The 19584-nt window shown below is 56.8% G+C and overlaps 2 protein-coding genes across 5 annotated transcripts; both read right to left on the minus strand.

Moving 5' to 3' along the window:
• Positions 1-97: 97 nt before the first annotated feature.
• CCNB3 (cyclin B3) lies at positions 98-4647 on the minus strand. 3 transcript variants are annotated; one of them, XM_063170910.1, is made up of 12 exons: positions 4584-4647; positions 3878-3996; positions 3713-3796; positions 3435-3553; positions 2844-2946; positions 2443-2544; positions 2187-2279; positions 1794-1931; positions 1200-1355; positions 765-914; positions 476-606; positions 98-327 (listed from the first exon to the last, which is right to left on the minus strand). In XM_063170910.1, exons 1-12 carry the CDS (start codon positions 4585-4587, stop codon positions 255-257), a joined length of 1272 nt encoding a protein of 423 aa, XP_063026980.1. In that variant the 5' UTR covers positions 4588-4647; the 3' UTR covers positions 98-254. The 3 variants fall into 3 exon arrangements, with proteins under 3 accessions (XP_063026980.1, XP_063026979.1, XP_063026978.1); XM_063170909.1 differs by having other exon boundaries at positions 2443-2541; positions 3713-3808; XM_063170908.1 differs by having other exon boundaries at positions 3713-3808.
• Positions 4648-7656: 3009 nt separating this feature from the next.
• Positions 7657-18165, minus strand: LOC134425533 (protein eva-1 homolog C-like). 2 transcript variants are annotated; one of them, XM_063170198.1, is made up of 8 exons: positions 18051-18165; positions 14885-15084; positions 10771-10894; positions 10446-10598; positions 10139-10282; positions 9911-9982; positions 9479-9568; positions 7657-8783 (listed from the first exon to the last, which is right to left on the minus strand). In XM_063170198.1, the coding sequence occupies exons 1-8, from the start codon at positions 18130-18132 to the stop codon at positions 8398-8400; spliced, it is 1251 nt and encodes a 416-aa protein (XP_063026268.1). In that variant the 5' UTR covers positions 18133-18165; the 3' UTR covers positions 7657-8397. The 2 variants fall into 2 exon arrangements, with proteins under 2 accessions (XP_063026268.1, XP_063026267.1); XM_063170197.1 differs by lacking the exon at positions 9479-9568 and having other exon boundaries at positions 18051-18143.
• Between the last annotated feature and the right edge of the window lie 1419 nt (positions 18166-19584).

Raw genomic sequence — 19584 nt, forward strand, 5'->3', positions numbered from 1 at the left:
ATACCTTTCCCCCTGAGCTTCCTGCTCCCCACCAGTTGCCGTGCTCTCACCCTCTGTCTCATCACGACACAGGGAAGTTACATTGCTGGGGCTCCAGTGCCAGCATGTACAACAAACACATTTTATTAACAGCTACACATGACTTTTTTTCCCCCCCCCGCCTCTTCCTCAGTTAAAATTACTATTACTTATGTACATGGTACCACCCTGCTTGAGGGTACCCCATTATTTACAGGCTTATTCACAGAGTAGGGCTAGGAGCTAGTGAGTGTCTCCTCGAGCTTGAGCATGTCCATGGGGGTGACTTTGGCAACCTCAAAGAAGACCCTGGAAGGAACACATTGGCTTAGAGCTCCAGCACAGCCCACACCCATCCACCAGTGCTCCCAGATCCCTGCAGAGGCCCGGGGTGCACGCCGGTGGTGCCACTCCCTGCAGCAGGGACAGGCCTGAGACAGAGCCCCATGACTCTCACCTGTGTGAGTACTTGCTGCGCACAGCATTCAGCTTGTCACGGGGCTGGTATGTGAGCAGGAAATTCAGCCTCTTCACCAGGGGGTGCAGGTCCTGGGCACTGTACCCACTGTAGTACTCCAGTGTAGGGGTCTGCAAAGGGACAGCAGGGGCTAAGCTGTGTCCTCAATGACACGACAGTCATCATCATCCCTGATCAGCATCCAGATCTGACCATAGCCCTAGTGCATCACCCCACTCACTTTCCATTGCAGTGCCTCCCAGGGTGCCTCGGCAGGGACAGTACTCACCCAGCCCCCAAGGTTCTTCATGGTAAGGGCCAGCAGCAGGCAGCTGGCAGCCAGCTTGGAGGGGCTCTCGCGGGCATAGTCGTACTCCTGCAGGGTCATCTCGCAGAGGAAGCGGGCCAGCGTCAGCGTCTCCATGGTGGCACGGGCACACTGCAGCCGGAGGGCAGGGAAAGGCTCAGCCTTTTGAGCAATGCTGCTCCCCTTCCCAGCCTTTCTAGGATCTAGAATACAGCCTCTGGGGCACAGGTCAGGGATTACACACACCCAGCCTGTCACAGACCACCATCCTCACACCCTGAACCCTTTTGAGGGGACCTGGACGAAGTTTCCTTGCTGCCAGCTGGGAGCCTGAAGCCCCAGTGATGAGTCACTGTCCCCTGGAGCCAACAGAAGGGGTGCCTGAGGACACCCAGCCCACCCTCTGAATGCACTCACCTTGGCAAAGCGCCGCAGGAAGCGGTAGGGGATGGGGATGTTGATGTCGAACTTGAGGGTGCTGAGGATGCTCATCTCCATAGCAATAAGCTCCTCTCGCTTGTAGGCATCATCACAGATATAGAGGAAGTCATCCACACATGGTGGGCACCGCTCCTGTAGGGGCACAGCTGCTCAGCACCCCAGTGGGAGCTCATCCTGGCCTCACTCAGGAGATCCCAGCCACCCCGCAGGCCCTATGAGTGTTCACGCGCTGCTGGACTCAGCAAGGACTGTTAACACCCTGTGGGACTTTTGTCATGTCCATATTCCTCCAGCCCTTGGCTTGAGCTCCATGCCTGCATTAAGTAAACTAGGGTGTCCTGATGGTCTATGCAGAGCAGAGAGAAGCTGGCTTTCCAGGGACACCAGCACACAGGTTTCAGCCCATCATGACTGTATTTGCAGCCCTTGGGACAGGAAGGAGGAACATGACAGACATGCCACCCTGGCAGCTCTCAGGGCAGTAACCTGGCCTTCCCTAAACCCCCTCCAGGGACCATAGAGGCACATCCCCTCTGAGTCTGCACCCCAGGAGAGCACACAAAGAGTCACCTCAAATTTGGAGGCAATGAGGATGGCAGTGGAGCCGATGAGCTGCAGCTTCTCTCTCATGCTCACCACCTCCACCAGGTAGTGGTCTACTAGCTTCACAGCCAGGTACAGTGTCTCATGGTTCAGCTCAAAGTTCTCCTTCAAGAATGAGAGTGGGGGTCAGAACAGAGTGTCAGACAGAAGTTAGGCCTGGCCAGCCCCTTCCAGGCCTCACAGAGGCCAGGGGTGGCTATGGGCCAGGCTCAGAGGGAGGGATGTATGTTCATCCCTAGCCCACACAGGAGGAGGATCAGCTCCACACTGGGAATGCTTGCAGGAACCTCCGCTAGCACAGAGGTCACACATGCCAAAGGCAGCACAGGGGGTGCTCTGCAGAAAGCTGTGCCCTCTCACCTGCACCTCCACCATCCAGTCCACAAGGATAGCACGCATGTCCCCACTGATGTCTGTCTGCTTCTCCATGTAGTCAGGAAGCATGAATTTTTCCTGCCAAAGAGCCAGCTGTCAGGGACAGGGCAAATATCTCCACCTTCAAACAAGCCCCTTCTCACCCTGTGCAGTGGTCAGAGCCTCTGGGCAGTCAGTGGCCCTGCCTGCAGTCACTCCTTCCCTGGCCAGGGCTGTCACCCCCTGGACAGGCATCACCCACCTCTCTTTCCCGCATGTATTCAAAGATCTCCTTGGCATACTCTGCACTGGCGTAGGGGTCACCCAGCTGCTCCTTGTCAATGTCCTCCACTGCTGGCACCTGCTGGTATGGAAGAGGCAGCAGTAAGGGGGAGGCCCTGCAAGTGCCAGTCACCTTGTTGGGGCAAGGCTGCTGCTCCTCTGCACACCCCTTTTCCACCTGCCTTCATCACCCTGCAGTCCCTGCCCCACTCTTTCCCAGGAGATGATTCTTGAAGGAAGATGGTGGTGCACTTTGCCCTCCCCTCCCCAGCTTTCCCTCACCCTGGCTGAAGTCTCTCCAAGGCCCAGAGCACCACTGGTGGCAGCCACAGAGCAGTGCTGTGATGGGCCTGGGGCAATGCTGCAGCCCAGGGTCCCTACCCTCTGCTCAGGGGGCTTCGGTTCCTGTACAGACACCGGCTTCTCTGGCACAGGATCCACTTTGGGCTCTGCAGGAGCTGTTGGGGGAGTTTTCTTCATTGACCTGGGAAGGAAAAGAGCATAAATCATTGCTGGGAGAAGACCAAATTTCTTGGCTGAAAAGTGGCCTTCCAGAGACTTGCTGCTTCAGGAAGGGGCAAAACCACCCCTGAAATATCCCCATAGACTCCTACAACCACTTAGGTTGGAAAAGACCTTTAAAGATACTGAGGACAACAGTTCCCCCCGCACTGCCATGCCCACCACTAAACCATGTCCCAAGGGCCACATCCACATGACTTTTAAATCCTTCCATGGAAGGTGACTCTACAACTGTCCTGAGCAGCCTGTGCCAGGCCTGGACAGCCCTTCTGGGGAAGAAATTTTTTCTAATATCCAACCTAACCCTCTCCTGCCACAACCTGATGCCATTTATAGAAGATCTACTAGTTCCCTCCTGCATCTGGCTCAGCTTCCATCACCCAAGGGAAGCCCCTACTACTTGTCCCCATGGGATAAGTTTGCAGCAAACCCCTGCCCCCAGCTACTCACTTTTTTAGGTTGATCTCATTGTTCTTGGCCACCCCTAAGGTATTATGTGCCTTCTGCGCCTTGGGTGGAGCAACCTTCGCAGACTCCTTCTTCCCTGCCACCACCTGGTTCTTGCGAGCCTGTTTGGTCAGAACAGGGGCATACAGGGGCTGCACAGCAGAAAGCAAGGTATGCCCTGCAGGGAGACCTCTCCTCTTCCTAATGGGCATGGGGCACGCCCCCCACCATGGGGAGCTCACAGGGGGTACCAGAGCCCCCACCCTCACACAAGCACTCACATTGGTGATGTCTCCAAACGCTGATCTCTTCTTGGGCCCGCCCTGGGGTGAGGACGAAGACCGCTTGGCATGACTGCTCTCCTCCTGCAGTAGAGGCTGTTAGAAGTTGGTGGTCAGCGGCCCCACAGGAGCCCCCCCTACAGCCCTCCTTGGCTCCGTGCTCACCTTCTCAGGATTGACGTTCTCTGCAGCAGGCCCTGCCTTGCCTGCTCGGGACTGCTTGGTGCTCAGCACCTTGGCATTGCGTGGCAATGGCATCCTTTCCCTCGGTCTCTGTGAGCAAGCTGGGGGCAAATCATGATGTGATGGAGGCTACTGCCCACCTGCCTCCAGGGACACCCTCCTAGCTTGAGGCAGCACAGGGGGAGGTTTATCCCTCCTGGGGGTTAGCACATCAGTACTGATCCCTTTCCTGAGCACGGCAGGTGGGTGGTGCCCCAAGACAAGCCCAGGCTCGGGACAAATCTGGCTAGAGGTGCTCCCAGGGAAGAAGGGACACAGACCCCAAAGACCCCCACCAAAAGCACTCTGCTGGGTGAGATGGCAGGGGGGACAGGCAATTCCTAGATTCCTGCCTCCCAGAGAAGGATGCAAGGGCTTGCACTTCCTCGGAGAGCTGGAGGTCTTGGAGATCCCCACTCTCCCACAACCCTCAGGATCCCCTGGGGGAGTCGGGAGTCCCAAAGTTCCCCTCTCTCCTGCATCCCCCGGAATTCCCAGGAAGCTGGGGATCTTGGAAACCCTTACTCCCTTGCATCCTCCAGGGTCCCCACGCCTGCCATCAACTACGGGCCCCAGCGCTGCCCACTCTCCCGCAGCCGGGGGGGATCCCCCCACTCACCCATGCCCGGGATGTCTCCTCCCCACTCACCCATGCCCGGTGCGCTGTGCCGCACCTCCGGCCCCGGCGCTTTTGAAAGTAGCAGTTCGGTAGCGGCCGGCCAGCACTGGCCGAGCCTCGCCCAATCAGTGCGAGGCGATGCCAGGCGGCGGCCAATCGGCGGGCTCAGAGGGAGGCAGTTGCTAAGGGGCAGGGCGGCAGGGTTTAAAATTCAACGCCGATGACCAATAGAACGGCGAGCATGCGGCAGGGGCGGGGCGAGCGCCGAGCCGGGCGGGCAGCGATTGGTGGGAGCGGGCGCCGTTTAAATCCGTTCTGCGAGGCCGTCGTGGAGGCCGGGCCGCAGCGTGGGGGCGGCCGAGGAGCGGCCCCGGCCTTGCCGTCCTTCGGGGCGGGTGGAGCGGCCCCGGCCTTGCCGTCCTTGCCGTCCTTCGGGGCGGGTGGAGCGGCCTCCGCGGGCGGCTGGCTCCACTGCGTCCACCGCCCCCGTCCGCAGCCGTGGGTCCGAGGCCTCAGGGGCTGCCCTTTCCCACCGGGCTGGGGGACAGGGTGTTATGTGGGACAGGGTGTGCTGGCCGTGCACCTTCCTAACCCAACGTCGGGAACAGAGGGCTCGGATCGCTCGGATAATCACAGAACAGTTTGGGTGGGAAGGGACCAAACTGTCCCTTAAGCTTAAGCTCAACCCGTTCCGCCCCCTGCCATGGGCAGGGACACTTTAGACGAGCTCAGGGTGCTCCCCGTCCAGCCTGGCTTTGGACACTGCCAGGGATCCAGGGGCAGCCACAGCTTCTCTGGGCACCCTGTGCCAGGGCCTGCCCACCCTCACTTCTCACAGGGAAGATATTTTTCTTATGTCTCGTCTAACCCTACTTTCACTGTCTGAGGTAGCACAGGAGCAGCGTTCATGTGGTGTCGTACGGGCATGACTGACCAAGTTCAGGGTGAGGCTCGCTGGGACTGCCCCATCATCCGCAGCGACAGGGTCAGAGTTACCAAGGCACACGCCAGAGTCACTGTGATATGGGCTTGTACGAGATACGGGCCGCTCATCGAACATCTGCTGAGGGTAAGAGCGCTGTACCTCTATCAAGGACCAGCCTTGAGGCATTGCAGTTCCTGGGGAGAGCCGTGCCATGCAGCCTGGCTGCCGGGCAGGGAGAGCTCAGAAAAGGCTTGCTCAGGCTGTCAGTTGGCTTGGAGTCAACTTCATGTATCAGGAAAGGAATGCAGGAGACTGTCACTCACACCCACAGCTTGCTTTGTTCCTTGATAAACTAGTCTTGGAAAAGCCACCCACTTTTCATGGGTGAGACGCATGATCCATGTTTGTATCCTTGATGCTCAGTGTATCACTCTGCTCCTTTGCGAGTTTCCAGCACAGTTCTTTGCTTTCATGCCACCACCATGCAGTGGTCCTGTGCCCTCAGTAGCTCCTGGGGGCTTTAGCATTACACTGAGCTCTAGCACAAGTGAAGCCCCCGCTGAGGTGAACTCAGCAGAGCACAGCACTGCAGCAGAGGAGAGCTTCCCTTGGCCACCAGATTCCCAGAAAAACCTTTCAAATTCCTACGTTTAACCAAAGAAAATCCTTTCAGATAAATGCACACTCACGGGCTGCTGTTGTGGGTGGAGTTGATGAACCCCTGGCTAGGGAAATACAGCAGTGCCAGCATCTGGGGGGATTTAAACCTGCTGCCCAAGGGCTACGTGGGCAGGATCAGGCACATGGCTTGGCTGCATGCAGGCAGCTCTGACACATCTCCAGCAGAAAGACCTGGATCATGGACAGCCAGGAGCAGAATTCTGCTCACAGGTTAAGTGGAGGTTTAAACCTGGGTCCCACACATCTTGGGTCCCTTCAGTCCCCAAAACTGGTCAGAGTTGCTGCAGCCCCAGCCCACCTTGTTCCCTCCTTGGCCATTTGTCCTCTCCAGACCCAGCTCCCCCTGTGTTACTGCTTCCTTCTTTGGCCTGGGTGCTCCCTGGGGCTTGCTTGCTGTTGGTTTGGGATCCTGTGGGATCCAGGAGCCTGCCTTTCCCTGTGCATGTTAAAGCAGTGCATAGCCCAGTCAGAAATACAGATTGGGTGCATACTAGCCAGGCAGAGCCAGGACACATCCCACTGCCAGTGGTTATCCTGTGGGATAAGATCCTCAGCCAAAGCTCCCCTCCAAGTCTGCCCACAGCCCTGTGGAGGCTGGGATGAGCTGCCTGCTTTGGGACAGGTTCACGTCTGCCTATCCTGCCCAGGCTTGGCCCTGGGAAACAGGCTTTTCCAGTCTCCAAAGCACTGCCATGCTGGTGCTCCTGGAAAAGCTCTTGGGAATCCCAGCCCTGCTTCAGGGGTATGACTCCCACCATGAAAGCTGAAATTGCCCCTGGACGTGGGGTGTGTGGGGAAAAGATGAGGAGAGCAAGAAGTGCCAAGGTGAAGCCATGGGTGTGCAGCAGGAGCTGTGCCAGCTGTCCAAGTATTGAGGCAAGGCTGTGGCCTCAGTCCTGCTCACAATCTATGGATGCTGGGGGGCAGCTGGAGGTGAGACCTCCACAAGCTCCGACATTCCCCCAGCAAACCCCCAGATCAGGGAGAATGCAGGTCCTTGGCTCCTCTCGCTAGACTCCTGCTGTGTGCTGACTCAAGAGCATTTGTGCCTGGCATGTCCCTTTCGTGAGGAAAGCTGGGTTTCTGCTTCCATCCAGACTCTTCCCACAGCACTAAAAGAGCCTGTGCTGCCTTTTCGAGTTGGAGCAGACCCCAGCCCCAGCGTGGCTTCCTGGCACCGCAGGACTGCTGAGAAGCCCCTCTGCACAGTATCTGGGGAGCTTTGCTCCAGGATTGCTTGCCAGAGAGGAAGCCCCAGGCTGAAGAAGAGCAGCGAGTACAGGGAAGCATCATTCCTGGGTCCCAGATGGACTGCTTTTCCCCTTTCCCTTCCCCGTATTCTTTCCTGTGGTAAAACAGGCCCAGCTTGTTGCCTTCCATGGCCTAGTGCCAGAAGTGCTGATGGGAGGCAAGGTACTTCTCTGCACAGGGAGGGCTGAACTTTGCCTTGTTCTTTTTCCCCTTTTCATTATTAATGACCAAGGTCAGGGAGAGATATTGTGCCTAAGAGCTGTTGCATTTATTCACTGGAAAAAAACACAGCAAGTTAAAACTTGGGGTCTCCTGCCACTGGGGAAAATAGAGAGGAAAGCACAGAGCCACAGGGGATGACAGAGCTCCTGAATGCCTGCAGGTAGTGAGAGCCTGTGGTTATGCTGAGCTGCCAATGGCCCCAGCCTGGGGAGCAGCTCCCTTGGCACAGAGGGCTGCATGGCATGCACCCTGGGGGGCTGTGCTGGTGATGCCCGCTGTGCTTGCGCACCCACTCCACCTGCCTCTTCCTATGTCCTGGCCATTCCTGCCTCTCTGCTGCTGACATAGTGCCTAAGTGCAGGGTGTGTTTGCAGCACCAGGAGTGGAAGCCAGTACCCAAGGAGAAATAGGAGCAAGCAGCTTCAAAGGGCTCAAGATAGGCTTGGCACAGCTGATCAGGGTTAAACTCTAGAGCCAGACAATGCAAGCTGAGAACAGGGAGGTTAGGTTAGGGTTAGTGGCATCTGTGGCAAAGAAGCCCATGGCCCACAGAACCATTACACAGCCCCTCATCACACTGAGAGTCTGCATGTCACACCCAGCTGGTGGAGCAGTAGATTGATGGACACACTGGAGCTGCCATGACCCTGCTGCTGCTCAGGATGTCCAGTCACCCCAAGGAGCCCAAACTCTTATGTCTCTCTGATGTTGGATCCCACGGAGCCCGCACCCCTCTGCTGCACTCCAGCCATTTTCTTCCAGTTCTTATTTGGTGGCCGATTTGATCTTGTGTATGGCATATGGGCTTGACTCCTTGGGCATCCAGATCTCCTCCCCACTGTGGCCCTGGTGCTCCACTGCTCCCTCCATCGCTGCCGTCAGCTCGGGGCCGAAGATGCTGTCAGTGGCCCGGTAGGTGCGGGTGAGGCGGCGGAAGGAGGAGTCTGAGGAGCTGTCATCAGGGATGTCTTCATCCTGCTCATCCCGCAGCTTGGTCCTGCCCAGCTCTGAGCTGCTGCCCAGCTCTGGGTCTTTGAGAGCCTCCCCCACCTCCTGGAGGAAGGTTGTTTTGGGGCTGATGATGCACAGCAGCAGCATGAGGCCTCCTGAGACTCCACAAAGAAAGTAGAGGGCAACTTTCTCTGGGACACCTGAAGGGAAAAGGAAAGAAAGACACCGGGGTACAAACTGCTCTGCAGTCTGCGGGGTATCAGTGCCTGCAAAGCCCCTCTGCCAGGCATACGGGAGTAAGAGGAGGGAGCAGGGATGCCCTCACCACCCAGGCTGCAGAGATAGGACAGACCCTGCCCCAGTGATCATGGAAGTGTCACCTAGACCCTCATCAGCATCCACCAGTCCTGAAATGGGCCTTTCCCCAAAGGAAACCTCCACTGGGATGTGGGGTAGGCAGAGCAGGGGAAAGAATAATTCCTTGTGGGATTAAATGAGTAATTTCCTCTGGCAAGGGAATTTTTTGCCTGCAGAGAGGTGGTCTCCATCAGGGCCTGCAGACAGGGCAGGAAGGAAAAGAGCCACTGGGTAATGCGGCCTGTTGGAAAAGGAAGGTCCACAGGCAGGACTGTAGCCACACCGTGACTCTTGATGCTGTGGGTCTTTGAGGCTCGTTCCACCTCTGAGCTCCCACCCTACCTGTCCACCCCAAACCCAGCATGGGTGCTTGGTGCCCTGCTCCTTTGTGTGCCTGTTGGCCCTGCTGGAGAGGTTTGGGGTCTGGCTGCCTCTGAGATGAGCCCTGGGTTGAGCTGGGGCCATCCGTGATGTCAGCCACCCCCCCAGCCTGTCCTGTTTCCCCAGGTGCTGCATGAGACCCAGGGAGGGCACATACCCCAAAGGTGAGCAAAAGCTGCCAGAGAGCTAGAAAAAATCATGCGGTCTTCCTGGAGCCTGGAGAACCTGGGCCCTTTGTACCAGCCACCTGCAGTGACAAGGGGGTGCAGGCTCAGGCACGAGGTGCTCTCAGTGCCCCGTGTCCCGGGTGCCTGCTCCTGCCTGTCCTTCCCCATACCACACTCCATCCTTCCTGCACAAGTGTCTGCTGTCCACAGGGATGACCCTGTGTGTCTTCCTCTCCCCTGCTCCCAGTAGATGCCACCTCCATCCCCTCAGAATAGGCACTGACCAAGGGATGGTTTCCACCATGGGACGGGGATGCTAGGCTGGTACCAGGGATGCAGACAAACCATGGAAGGGCTGGTTCACCCCAGCACAGACATGGTGCCACACTGCTTGTGGTGTAACCTTCCTCCCCCCACATTACCGTGTATGTAGTCCGAGAGCAGGAAAGGGTCCGAGGTGTCAGGGCCCACCTCCTCCAGCAGCTGCTTGGGCACTGCAAGGAGAGCACACACCAAGCATCACCACCCTGCTCCTCCCCTGCAGTTCCTGCTTCCCTGGGGGGTCCCATACCCCTGCCTGCCTGGCATGGGGTGGGCAGAGACACTCCACCAGTGGCCCCCATGCCCCTGGCTCTGTGGGGAGCTCTCACCACAGGTGTAAGAGACTCGCAGCTGCTTCTTCATGCCAGGGAGGCACGGGTCTCCGAAGGTGGCCTTGTCAGCAGCCACAGTGCAGTTCCCCTTGCGGTGGCACTTCTTGGAGACCCTGCGCAGAGCATCTGGAGCCACACACTCTGCAGAGACATGAGGCATGGACCCATGGGCAGAGCTGCTTGCCCCTCCCTGCTGGGCATCAGCCAGCAGAGGCCAAGGGACACAGGTACAGCCCAGTGGTGGACTTGTGCCACACTCTGCATGACTCCTGCCCCATTTCTGTCTCAAACCATTTTGGCATACCTATATGGGGTTCTCCAGTGTTCAAGACATCACATTCTGGTTTGCCCCGCAGGAATCGTCCATAACTTGCAGAATAAATGGCCAGGATGGATTTTGGTCGACACTGCAGCCTGAGCTTGTCATTCTCGCACACGGTCTTGACCCGATGGTTCCCTAGGGAGTGACATTGCTGAGTGCCCTGATGCATCCTGAATCACCTCTCTTAGGCCAAGGGAAGGGTTGAAATAGGGCTGCGGGGTGCAGGAGCAGCCATGCTCTCCTCCCTGCCCCTTTCTGAGCAGCTGAGGTCAGGGAGAGCCCATGCCCAGACCGTGCTCCACCTCACCTGGCCGGCACTTGTAGGAAGCGATGAGATACTTGTGTGTCCCAGGGCATGGGTCTGGCCCAAAGACCTGGCTGTGCACTGAGAACTGGCACCACTGCTGGTCCTGGCACTCAGCCAGCAGCTTCTGGAGAGCAGAGTGGAACAGGTGTGAGTTGGGTGAGAAATCCTGAGGCTGTTCTCACATCCTGTGCATCACTTCCATCACCATGCTCAGGGAAGTGGCCTCTCACCCTACAGAAGTGTCCCATAGCTGCTCCTGCCCACGCCTGATGCAGACATCCCAATTCCAGTGCCTGTTCCTGAGCCATTTCCCCTCCTGCACCCACTGACCTGTGTGTCCAACACAGCTGTTACTACCTGTGCTGGCATCCCAGTAACATAGCGTACTGTACCGTACCGTACCGTACCATTCCATACCATACCGTACCATTCCATACCGTACTGTACTGTACCGTACTGTACCATACCATACCATACCATACCATACCATACCATACCATACCATACCATACCATACCATACCATACCATACCATACCATACCATACCATACCATACCATACCGTACCATACCGTACCGTACCGTACCATTCCATACCGTACTGTACTGTACCATACCATACCATACCATACCATACCATACCATACCATACCATACCATACCATACCATACCATACCATACCGTACCGTACCGTACCGTACCATTCCATACCATACCGTACCATTCCATACCGTACTGTACTGTACCGTACTGTACCATACCATACCATACCATACCATACCATACCATACCATACCATACCATACCATACCATACCATACCATACCGTACTGTACCGTCCCGTACCGTACCATACCATTCCATTCCATACCATACACCATACCATACCGTACCGTACCATACCATACCGTACTGTACTGTACCGTACCGTACCGTACCGTACCATTCCATACCGTACCGTACCGTACCGTACCATACCATACCATTCCATACCATACACCATACCATACCGTACTGTAGTGTACCGTACTGTACCGTACCATACCATACCATACCATACCATACCATACCGTACCGTACCGTACCGTACCGTACCGTACCGTACCGTATCATTCCATACCATACCGTACCGTACCGTACCATACCATTCCATACCATACCGTACCGTACTGTACCGTACCATACCGTACCATTCCATACCATACCGTACCGTACCATACCATACCGTACTGTACTGTACCGTACCGTACCGTACTGTACCATACCGTACTGTACCATAACATACTGTACCATACCATACCATACCATACCGTACCATACCGTACCGCACCATAACATACTGTACTGTACCATACTGTACCTTGCCATACCATACCGTACCATACTATTCCATACCATACCGTACCGTACCATATCATACCGTACCATTCTGTACTGTACCATACCGTATCATACCGTACCATTCTGTACTCTACCGTACCGTACCGTACCATTCTGTACCGTACCATTCTGTACTGTACCATACCATACCATACCATACCGTACCGTACCGTACCGTACCGTACCGTGCCGTACCGTGCCGTGCCGTGCCATGCCGCGCCGCGCCGTGCCGTGCCATGCCATGCCATGCCATGCCATGCCATGCCATGCCATGCCATGCCATGCCATGCCGTGCGATACCACACCGTCCCACGCTATAACGGACCGCGCGTCTCTAACACCCGTGCCGGCGCGCGCTGACGCGGCTCCCTGGGCTCGCAATGTCCCCGCGGTCCGTGCAATGTCCCCGCGTGGCCGCAAGGTGGGGACGAGCGTTCAGCCACGGGCCGGTCGGGCCCCGCCCGTGCCCGAGGCGGCCGCGGCCCCTCTCCCCTCCCGCGCACGGGGCCGGCCCGCGAGCAGCCGAGGCGGGCCCTGGGCTCTGCCGGGAGCCCCTGGGTAGCCCGGCCTTGGGTGGCTGTGGGACTCCCTGCCCCTCCGTTTCCCCTCTTTGTCCCCACAAGTCCCAGAGCAGTGGCTCCGTAGCGGAGCAGAGGCTGCCGGCAGAAGGGAGAGGTTTATTCCCTTGCTGCTGCTTCGTGACTCAAGCCCGGGGATTCCAGCGCCCACAACGGAGCGTCTTCTCGTCTCTCATTATCCTCCTCTGTCCCTGACCCTCCCGCCCAGCTCAGGACTGAGCCTCCGCTTGGTCTTCACTGCCTGCCAGAACGGAAATTCACTAAGGAAATACAAGCAATCTCTGTTCCCAGTTGCTGCCTAAGCAGAGCTGAGCTTTGGCCGCAGCTTTGCTCTCTTTGCTCTCTGCTCCAGACATCCCTGCTCCTTAAGCAGCAGCATGTATTCCAGCCCTGTGCCAGCATGGCCACCCTACCTTTACCCAGTATAAACCTGAGCTATACAGACCTGCTCTCAGACCTGCCCTTCAGTTTCCAAGCACCTCTGCCAGGCCATACTCTCCATCCTGCAGAGAGGGGGATCCTGACCCGTGTTTGCAGGATGGGGCATAGGACCAGCCTGGTGCTGTGCCAGCATGGTCTGGCTTGGTGCTTGCAGAGCTCCTGGAACATGCAGAATCCCAGAAGGGGATGTATGGTTGGAGCAGGACCAAGCAGGAGAGCCCTGTGAGCTCCTAAGTAGGGCACTGGCTCTTTCCCTTTTCTTGTAGGCAGCTGCAGTCACTGGCTTTGCAGCAGGTTTGCCCCAGCCCTAGCAAGGAGCTGGAGCAGGGTCTTAGAAAAGCAGCATATGAAATGATGTCCCCATCAAGGGACATTTGCATTAGCTTTGGGGATGTTTCATCTCTTTTCTTCGGTCAGCCTCTGCTTTCCTACCCTTTCCCTGCACCAACTGCTGCCATCAAACTGGCACCCCTTTGGTCTGCTTCACTAATCCAGTCCCTGGGACCTGCCAGCACAGATGAGAGCTGCTTCTGGCAGCTGCCTACTGTGTGTGCCAACCCCAGGGGATGCAGCCACAGGGGTGAGTGCAGCATCTCAGGGGGTCCTGTCTCATTTCATGAACCCAACAGCCTGGCTATGGCACTGCCCCTCTCCCAGAGGCCAGCCCCAGATTCCAGGGCATTCTCTGAGCCTGCTGCTTCCTGTGGGATTGCTCCAAAAGCCATCTCAGGACGCAGCAGTGCCGCCTGTGCCAGGCTCTACTCTGGAATGCATGGCAGAACATCTCTTTCACCCTTAACTTCCAAAAATGGTCTAGGAAAAGGGCCCCACAGTGAATGACAGATGATACAAAACTGAGAGGAACTGCTAACTCCCTTGTAGGCAGGGAGGTCCCATAGAGAGACCTCAAGAAATTAGAGGACTGTGCAATCACCAGCCACAGGAAATTCAACAAGGGAAAGTGCTGGATTCTGCACCTGGGAAGGGGCAACCCTGGGTGTATGGACTGGGTGTGTGCTGCGGGTCCTGGTCAACCACAACCTCAATATAAGTCAGCAGTGACCTAGCAGCCAGGAGGGCCAACCTTGTCCTGGGGGGGAATCAGGCTCAGCCAGGCCAGGGAGGGGATTGTACACATCTGCTCTGCATGGGGCAGACTCACTTTGAATATTGTGTGTAGTTTTAGTCACCATAATATAAGGAAGATATGAAACTATTAGAGACCATCCAAAGGAAGGCAACAAATACTGTGAAGGGCCTTGAGGGGAAGCCTTATGAGGACTGGCTGAAGATACCTGGCCTGTTCAGCCTGGAGGAGTCTTGAGGGGGTCCTCATTTCAATCTACAACTTCCTCATGAAGGGAAGAGAAGGAGCAAGTACTGATCTTTCCTCTGTGGTGACCTGTGACAAGACCCGAGGGAACGGGCTGGGGTTGTGTGAGAGCAGGTTTAGGCTGGATGTCAGAAAAAGGTTCCTCTCACAGAGGGTGGCTGGGAACAGGCTCCCCAGAGAAGTGGTCTCAGCACCAAACCTAACAGAGTCCAAGAAGTGTTTGTGATTTTTTGATTCCATTATTCTATAATCCTGATGCTGATGAAAACCTCCTGAGGGAATGGTGAGGCTGCATTGCCTGCAGCCCCCCAGGCCAAGCAGGCATCTCAGTGATGTGGAAACAGAGGGTTGTGCAGCCTGGCCCCGGGATCCCTCCCTCACCAGGTGGGCAGTGGCAGACGTGCACTCGGTGCTCTCCTGGGAGGCGTTGCCGGGGCTGGGGCAGAGGTTGGTGCTGGGCACTCGGCGCCCATAGAAGGCCCCGAGGATGCTGATGGTGGTTTTGCGAGGGCAGACGATGAGGAGCTGCTCTCCATCACAGGTGTGGGCAGTGTGGTTCCTCAGCACCTTGCGCAGGTACCCTGGAAGGGGAAAGCAGGGGTGGCATTGTCCAGAGGTGACACCAGGGCCACAATGGTGGCACTTGGGCACCCAAGTGCTGGTGGCAGTTAGTATATCTTGGGATGAGGCACTTATGGAGTGAACAAGATCAGAGAAGAACAGCAGCAGAGAAGATGGGCTTGCAGCAAACCTTGCATACAGCATTGCTGCCAGGAGCCTGGAAAGCAGCACAGAATAGCTGAGCTGGTTAGCAACAGGAAAGGAAAGATGGAGGCAGCACAGCAAGTCAGAGAAGATGGACAAATCCTGTAAGGAGTTGTCAAGTGTTTAGAGAAAATTAGGCTTGTTATGGGGCCATGGTGAGGAGAGAACAAGAGTGAGCCAGAGATGGTCCCCCAGTGATGATCCCTGGAGTCCGGGTGAGGAGGATGCTCTCTGTCACAAGTCTGTCACAAGTTGAGCCATGAGCCAGATGAGAGAAGGGTCCAGGGGCTGCTGCAAGCTCCCACAGCTGGCTGGGTCAGTATGGATGAGTGTGAGCCACAAAGTCATCACTTGAGCCCAGCTGACCTCAGGTCTCTGCTGAAGAAGCCCAGTGTGTTGCTGCAAACTATTCCTGGCCCACAACCCTTTCAATGGGAGCTGGCTCTTCCCTCCTTGAATTCCCATCACAGAATGCTTCTTCCTTTCAATCCTGCCTAGTTCATGTCCCAAACTACTGCACCTGTTGTTTTCCCTACAGGGGACAACAAAGTGGGACTGTCCTGTGCAGTCTCTCCAAGGGCTTAACATGCAGCATTGGCTCCAGTTAGCATTGGCTGTACTGGATGGGCAAGGAGTCTGTTTTAGTAAGAGCTTTTCAAGCTGCCAGGTGCTCTGAGCAGACACCAGTTGCTGGAGAAGACTGAGGAAGCAAGAAAAGCTGACAAAATGTGATGTGTAGGCCCTGAATGAAGCACTTTGCATCTTTGAATAAAACAAAACGAAAGAGGAAGCATCATAACCAAAGGGGAAGCATTATTTTGAGGCTTGGGAGACTGCAGCAGGGCAACATGGGGCTGCTGAGCAGATCACAGACCCCAGACCCCAGCTCTGGAGTCTTTGGAGGAATGTGCAGCTCAGCCCCAGGCCAGTGCTGGGGCCTAGGGCAGGACATGCACCCTGTCCCCCAGCCCCCAGTGTGTCAAACTCCTCCAAACCGAGACAAGAAGGTGGGAGCACCCCCCCCACCCCTGCAAACTGGTGCCAGGCTCAGCAGCACAAAGGGCCCCTTTCACCTTCAGTGCTGCCACTAACCCTTCAGCATCTGCAGTCAGCATCCCTCCCTGGGATGTCAGCGGGTGCAGCTGGGAGCTGCCTCCAGCCTGGAGTGAATCTCTCCCTTGGCATTATCCCTCACAAACTGGGATGAGCAAGTGGGTGGCCACAGCATCCCAGAAGCAGGCCCTCAATTGCCTCTCTGCATGATGGAGGAAAGAGGAAAGGAGAAGTACAGGAGGGTAGATGGCAGTAGACAAGGTGCTCTAGCCAGGTCAAAGCTCCAGATGCAAAGATGCTCTTTGAATGGCACAGAGCTGGATCAGACCCTTGGAGTGCAGAGCTCATGAAGAGGGGACAGGACAAACTGTCCTGTCCCTCTCCTCCGGTTGCCCCATATCACTGGATGCTGGGGCCTGTGAGGGGCACAGGACCCTGCCCAGGCTGCCAGCCCCCATCCCCTTCCTCTGCATCAGGCCCATACCTGGCAGCAGTCAGATGCTCCTGAAGGTTTCAGAGCCACCCTGGCCTTGACCTCTGCCTAGCACTGACTCCAAACCCAACCCACACCCAACACTGCTGGATGTAGGGCTGCCTAAACTCCCCACTGCTGGGCAACCTTGGATGCAGAGGGCTCAGACAAATCCTAGGGATGGCAGGCAAGTCAGGGGAGAAATATGAGAAGAAATGGGTTTCCCCAAATCCAGCCTTGAGGCAGCCACCCTATTCTGCTGTCATGCCAGCTGCAGGCACCAGTGGTTTGTATTTTAAAATTGAGGCTCAAACATTGCCACAGAGGTTTCTCCATCACACCCTTTTGGGTCAGTGAGCAGTTGTGAAGATGGTTTTTGGGTGGAGCCATGTCAAGGAGGCTGTAGGCAGACTTTGTGAGTGATTCCTGCCAGTACAGCTGACTCAATCTCCGGTGCTGTGGTTGTGCCGTTAGCTCTGCCCCGATGAAATCACATCCTCCTCACCACAGCCCACACTGCAGCATCAGCCCTGCACCCACCTGGGCTCAGCTGAGGAGACGGAAGGCGTGCATGGCTGTTTTCAGATGATCCCTGGGGAATGCCTGGTGCCCAGCCTGCCTGCACCTGTCCTGACTGTTCAAAGAGCTGGGACAGAAGGGATCCCAAATTTCTGCTTTGTCTACACCTATAAGGTTCACCGGCACAGCCCTGGGGAGAGCTTCTGCCTCATGCTGTATCCTCTGGCAGGGGACCCTGCAGCACCCCTGCTCATGAGTGCTCTAGCTGGGGCACAGCCACCAGCTCCATCTAGGGACCAGGTACAGCTTCAACCCAACTCTTCCCTCTCCTCCGAGCAGGGAAGGCTGGCAGGGTAGCCCTGAATGCGCCTTCAGCTCTACACACTGCCCAGCACCGAGGACATGAGCAGCGTGGCTGAGGGGATGCTCAGCAAAGCTCAGGGACTGGCTTGATGTTTGTTTCTTTGAATTTCTGCCTGCAAACCGTCCGAGAGAGCTCAGCGGAGCTGGGGAGCCACTCTCACGCACCCCAGGGCTGTGGGATGTGTGCAGTGTGTTTTCAGAGAACACCGCGGTGCGGAGATGAAGAAGCCTTAGCATTTTGGGGAAACTCACTCTGGCCTGCCATAGTTTATACCTCACTTGTCCCTGCCCCACCAAAGTGCTGTCGCTTGTCTCTCCCATCCTACCAGCGCAGTTCTCAGCATCCCCCTCCCGCCCGCCTTCGCCCTGACTCACCGGACAGCTCCGGGCTGGCCTCCAGACGCACAGCGAAGCAGAGGAGGACGGCGGTCACCGCCCGCCGGAGCAGCCCGGCCATGGCCCGGCCGCCGTGTCCCACCGGCCGCTGGCACCAGCCGGGGCTCGGCGGCGGGCGGGGCTGGCGCTGCAGGGGACAATGGCTCGCTTCTCTGCCCTGCCCGTCCCGGCGCTCGGCGGGCACGTGGGCACTCGCCCTTAGCCTGCTGCCCAGGGCCAGAGGCTGCTCGGGACGGCTGGGTCACTCTCAGCGCACGAACACTTCCCCCAGGGCACCCTGTCACGGGTGAGCCGTGCCTTGGCATCCCGGTGCTGGCAAAGAAACTGACAGCCCCTTCCCTCCCGCCTGTTCCCCCTGGGCACAGGAACGGGGCTTGACAAGGTTTCCAAAGTGCCCCCAGTTTTCTGCCAGACACGGTGAGACAGAAATCCAGATAAATGTGTGCTGTAATCTCAATCTCGGCAAATGTCCGGCCATTCACTCTGTGAGGAGGAAGGGAAAGGCTCCTTGAAGTGCCTCCCAGGCGGCTGTTCCTGCAGAAAAGACAAACACCCTGCACCCGACAATGTGGGAAGGGACCTCTTTGCTGCCACGTTTCTGCCCCCCGGTCTCTGTGGGGCCAGGTACTGGGCATTCTGGCACCTTGTGAGGAGGGCACCGTGTCATACTGTGCCTCCCACCTGCAGGACAGATCTCTGCTTGCTGCTTCAGCTGGAGGGAAATGCCGTGGACTGGAGCTGCTGGCTCTTCTCCCGGCTGAGATCAGCAGAGACAGCAGCAGCTGGCAGTGCCAGGAGCCATCACAGCTCTCAGAGGCTCAGCACTGCCCCGGCAGGGGTAGCTGGGGAGGCTGTGGCAGCAGTGGGTGCTGGCACACCTCACCCGGGGTGCACAGCACGAGCTGCGTGGTGGGTGTTGAGCTTGTGGTGGAAGTAATGCCATGGCCCTGGGGGACACTCATAGTGCTATCAATACATACCTCTTGATTATGGGAGTATGAGTCAGAGTGTCCTGTTCCATTGAGTAGGGTTCCAAATTCTCCCAAAGTTTTGATGGGGCAGAAAAAAATTTCCCACTCCCTGCAACCCCCAATGTTAGCACCCTCTGGGCTGTGTAGCAGGACCAGGGGAAACATCTTTGTTGGGGAGCCAGCTCCAGGGGTCTGCAAAATAATTTCCCATTCTAATTGCCTTGAGGGAGATTGCTGTCTGATCAGGGGTTGATTATTTGGGGAAAGCTGGAGCTTATCTGAGCTGGGGGGGGCCGGCTGAGTCAAGCATTGGGGATCCCCATTTTGTGCAATGGTACCAGCTATGTGGTCTACGGTGCAAGACAGGTCTTGCCTAAGAGTCAAGCCTGTGTGTGCTGGGAAGCTGTCTGCTGTCTCTGCAGCCAGGGTGATCTGACTGCAAACAGTTCCCTCCCATCCTGGGAGGAAAGCAAGCTGTTCATCCTTCCTGCAAAACAGCCCAGTTCCAGGAATGGGGCCCTGCTGAAGGTCAGCCCTGAAGA

The sequence above is a fragment of the Melospiza melodia genome, chromosome 16 (genome assembly GCF_035770615.1).
Source record: "Melospiza melodia melodia isolate bMelMel2 chromosome 16, bMelMel2.pri, whole genome shotgun sequence".
In the NCBI taxonomy this organism is placed as follows: domain Eukaryota; kingdom Metazoa; phylum Chordata; class Aves; order Passeriformes; family Passerellidae; genus Melospiza; species Melospiza melodia.

Excerpts from the sequence above, each read along its gene's own strand:
- CCNB3 (XM_063170908.1), bottom strand. Across the intron at positions 2,947-3,434 it reads AATGAGATCAACCTAAAAAA|GTCAATGAAGAAAACTCCCC; the intron begins GTGAGTAGCTGG and ends TTTCCTTCCCAG. Across the intron at positions 1,932-2,186 it reads ACTGGATGGTGGAGGTGCAG|GAGAACTTTGAGCTGAACCA; the intron begins GTGAGAGGGCAC and ends TCATTCTTGAAG.
- LOC134425533 (XM_063170198.1), bottom strand. The coding sequence starts at position 18,132 with ATGGCCGGGCTGCTCCGGCGGGCGGTGACCGCCGTCCTCCTCTGCTTC. Across the intron at positions 10,599-10,770 it reads TTCCTACAAGTGCCGGCCAG|GGAACCATCGGGTCAAGACC; the intron begins GTGAGGTGGAGC and ends GTCACTCCCTAG. Across the intron at positions 8,784-9,478 it reads AGCTTTTGCTCACCTTTGGG|GTGTCCCAGAGAAAGTTGCC; the intron begins GTATGTGCCCTC and ends TTTTCCCTTCAG.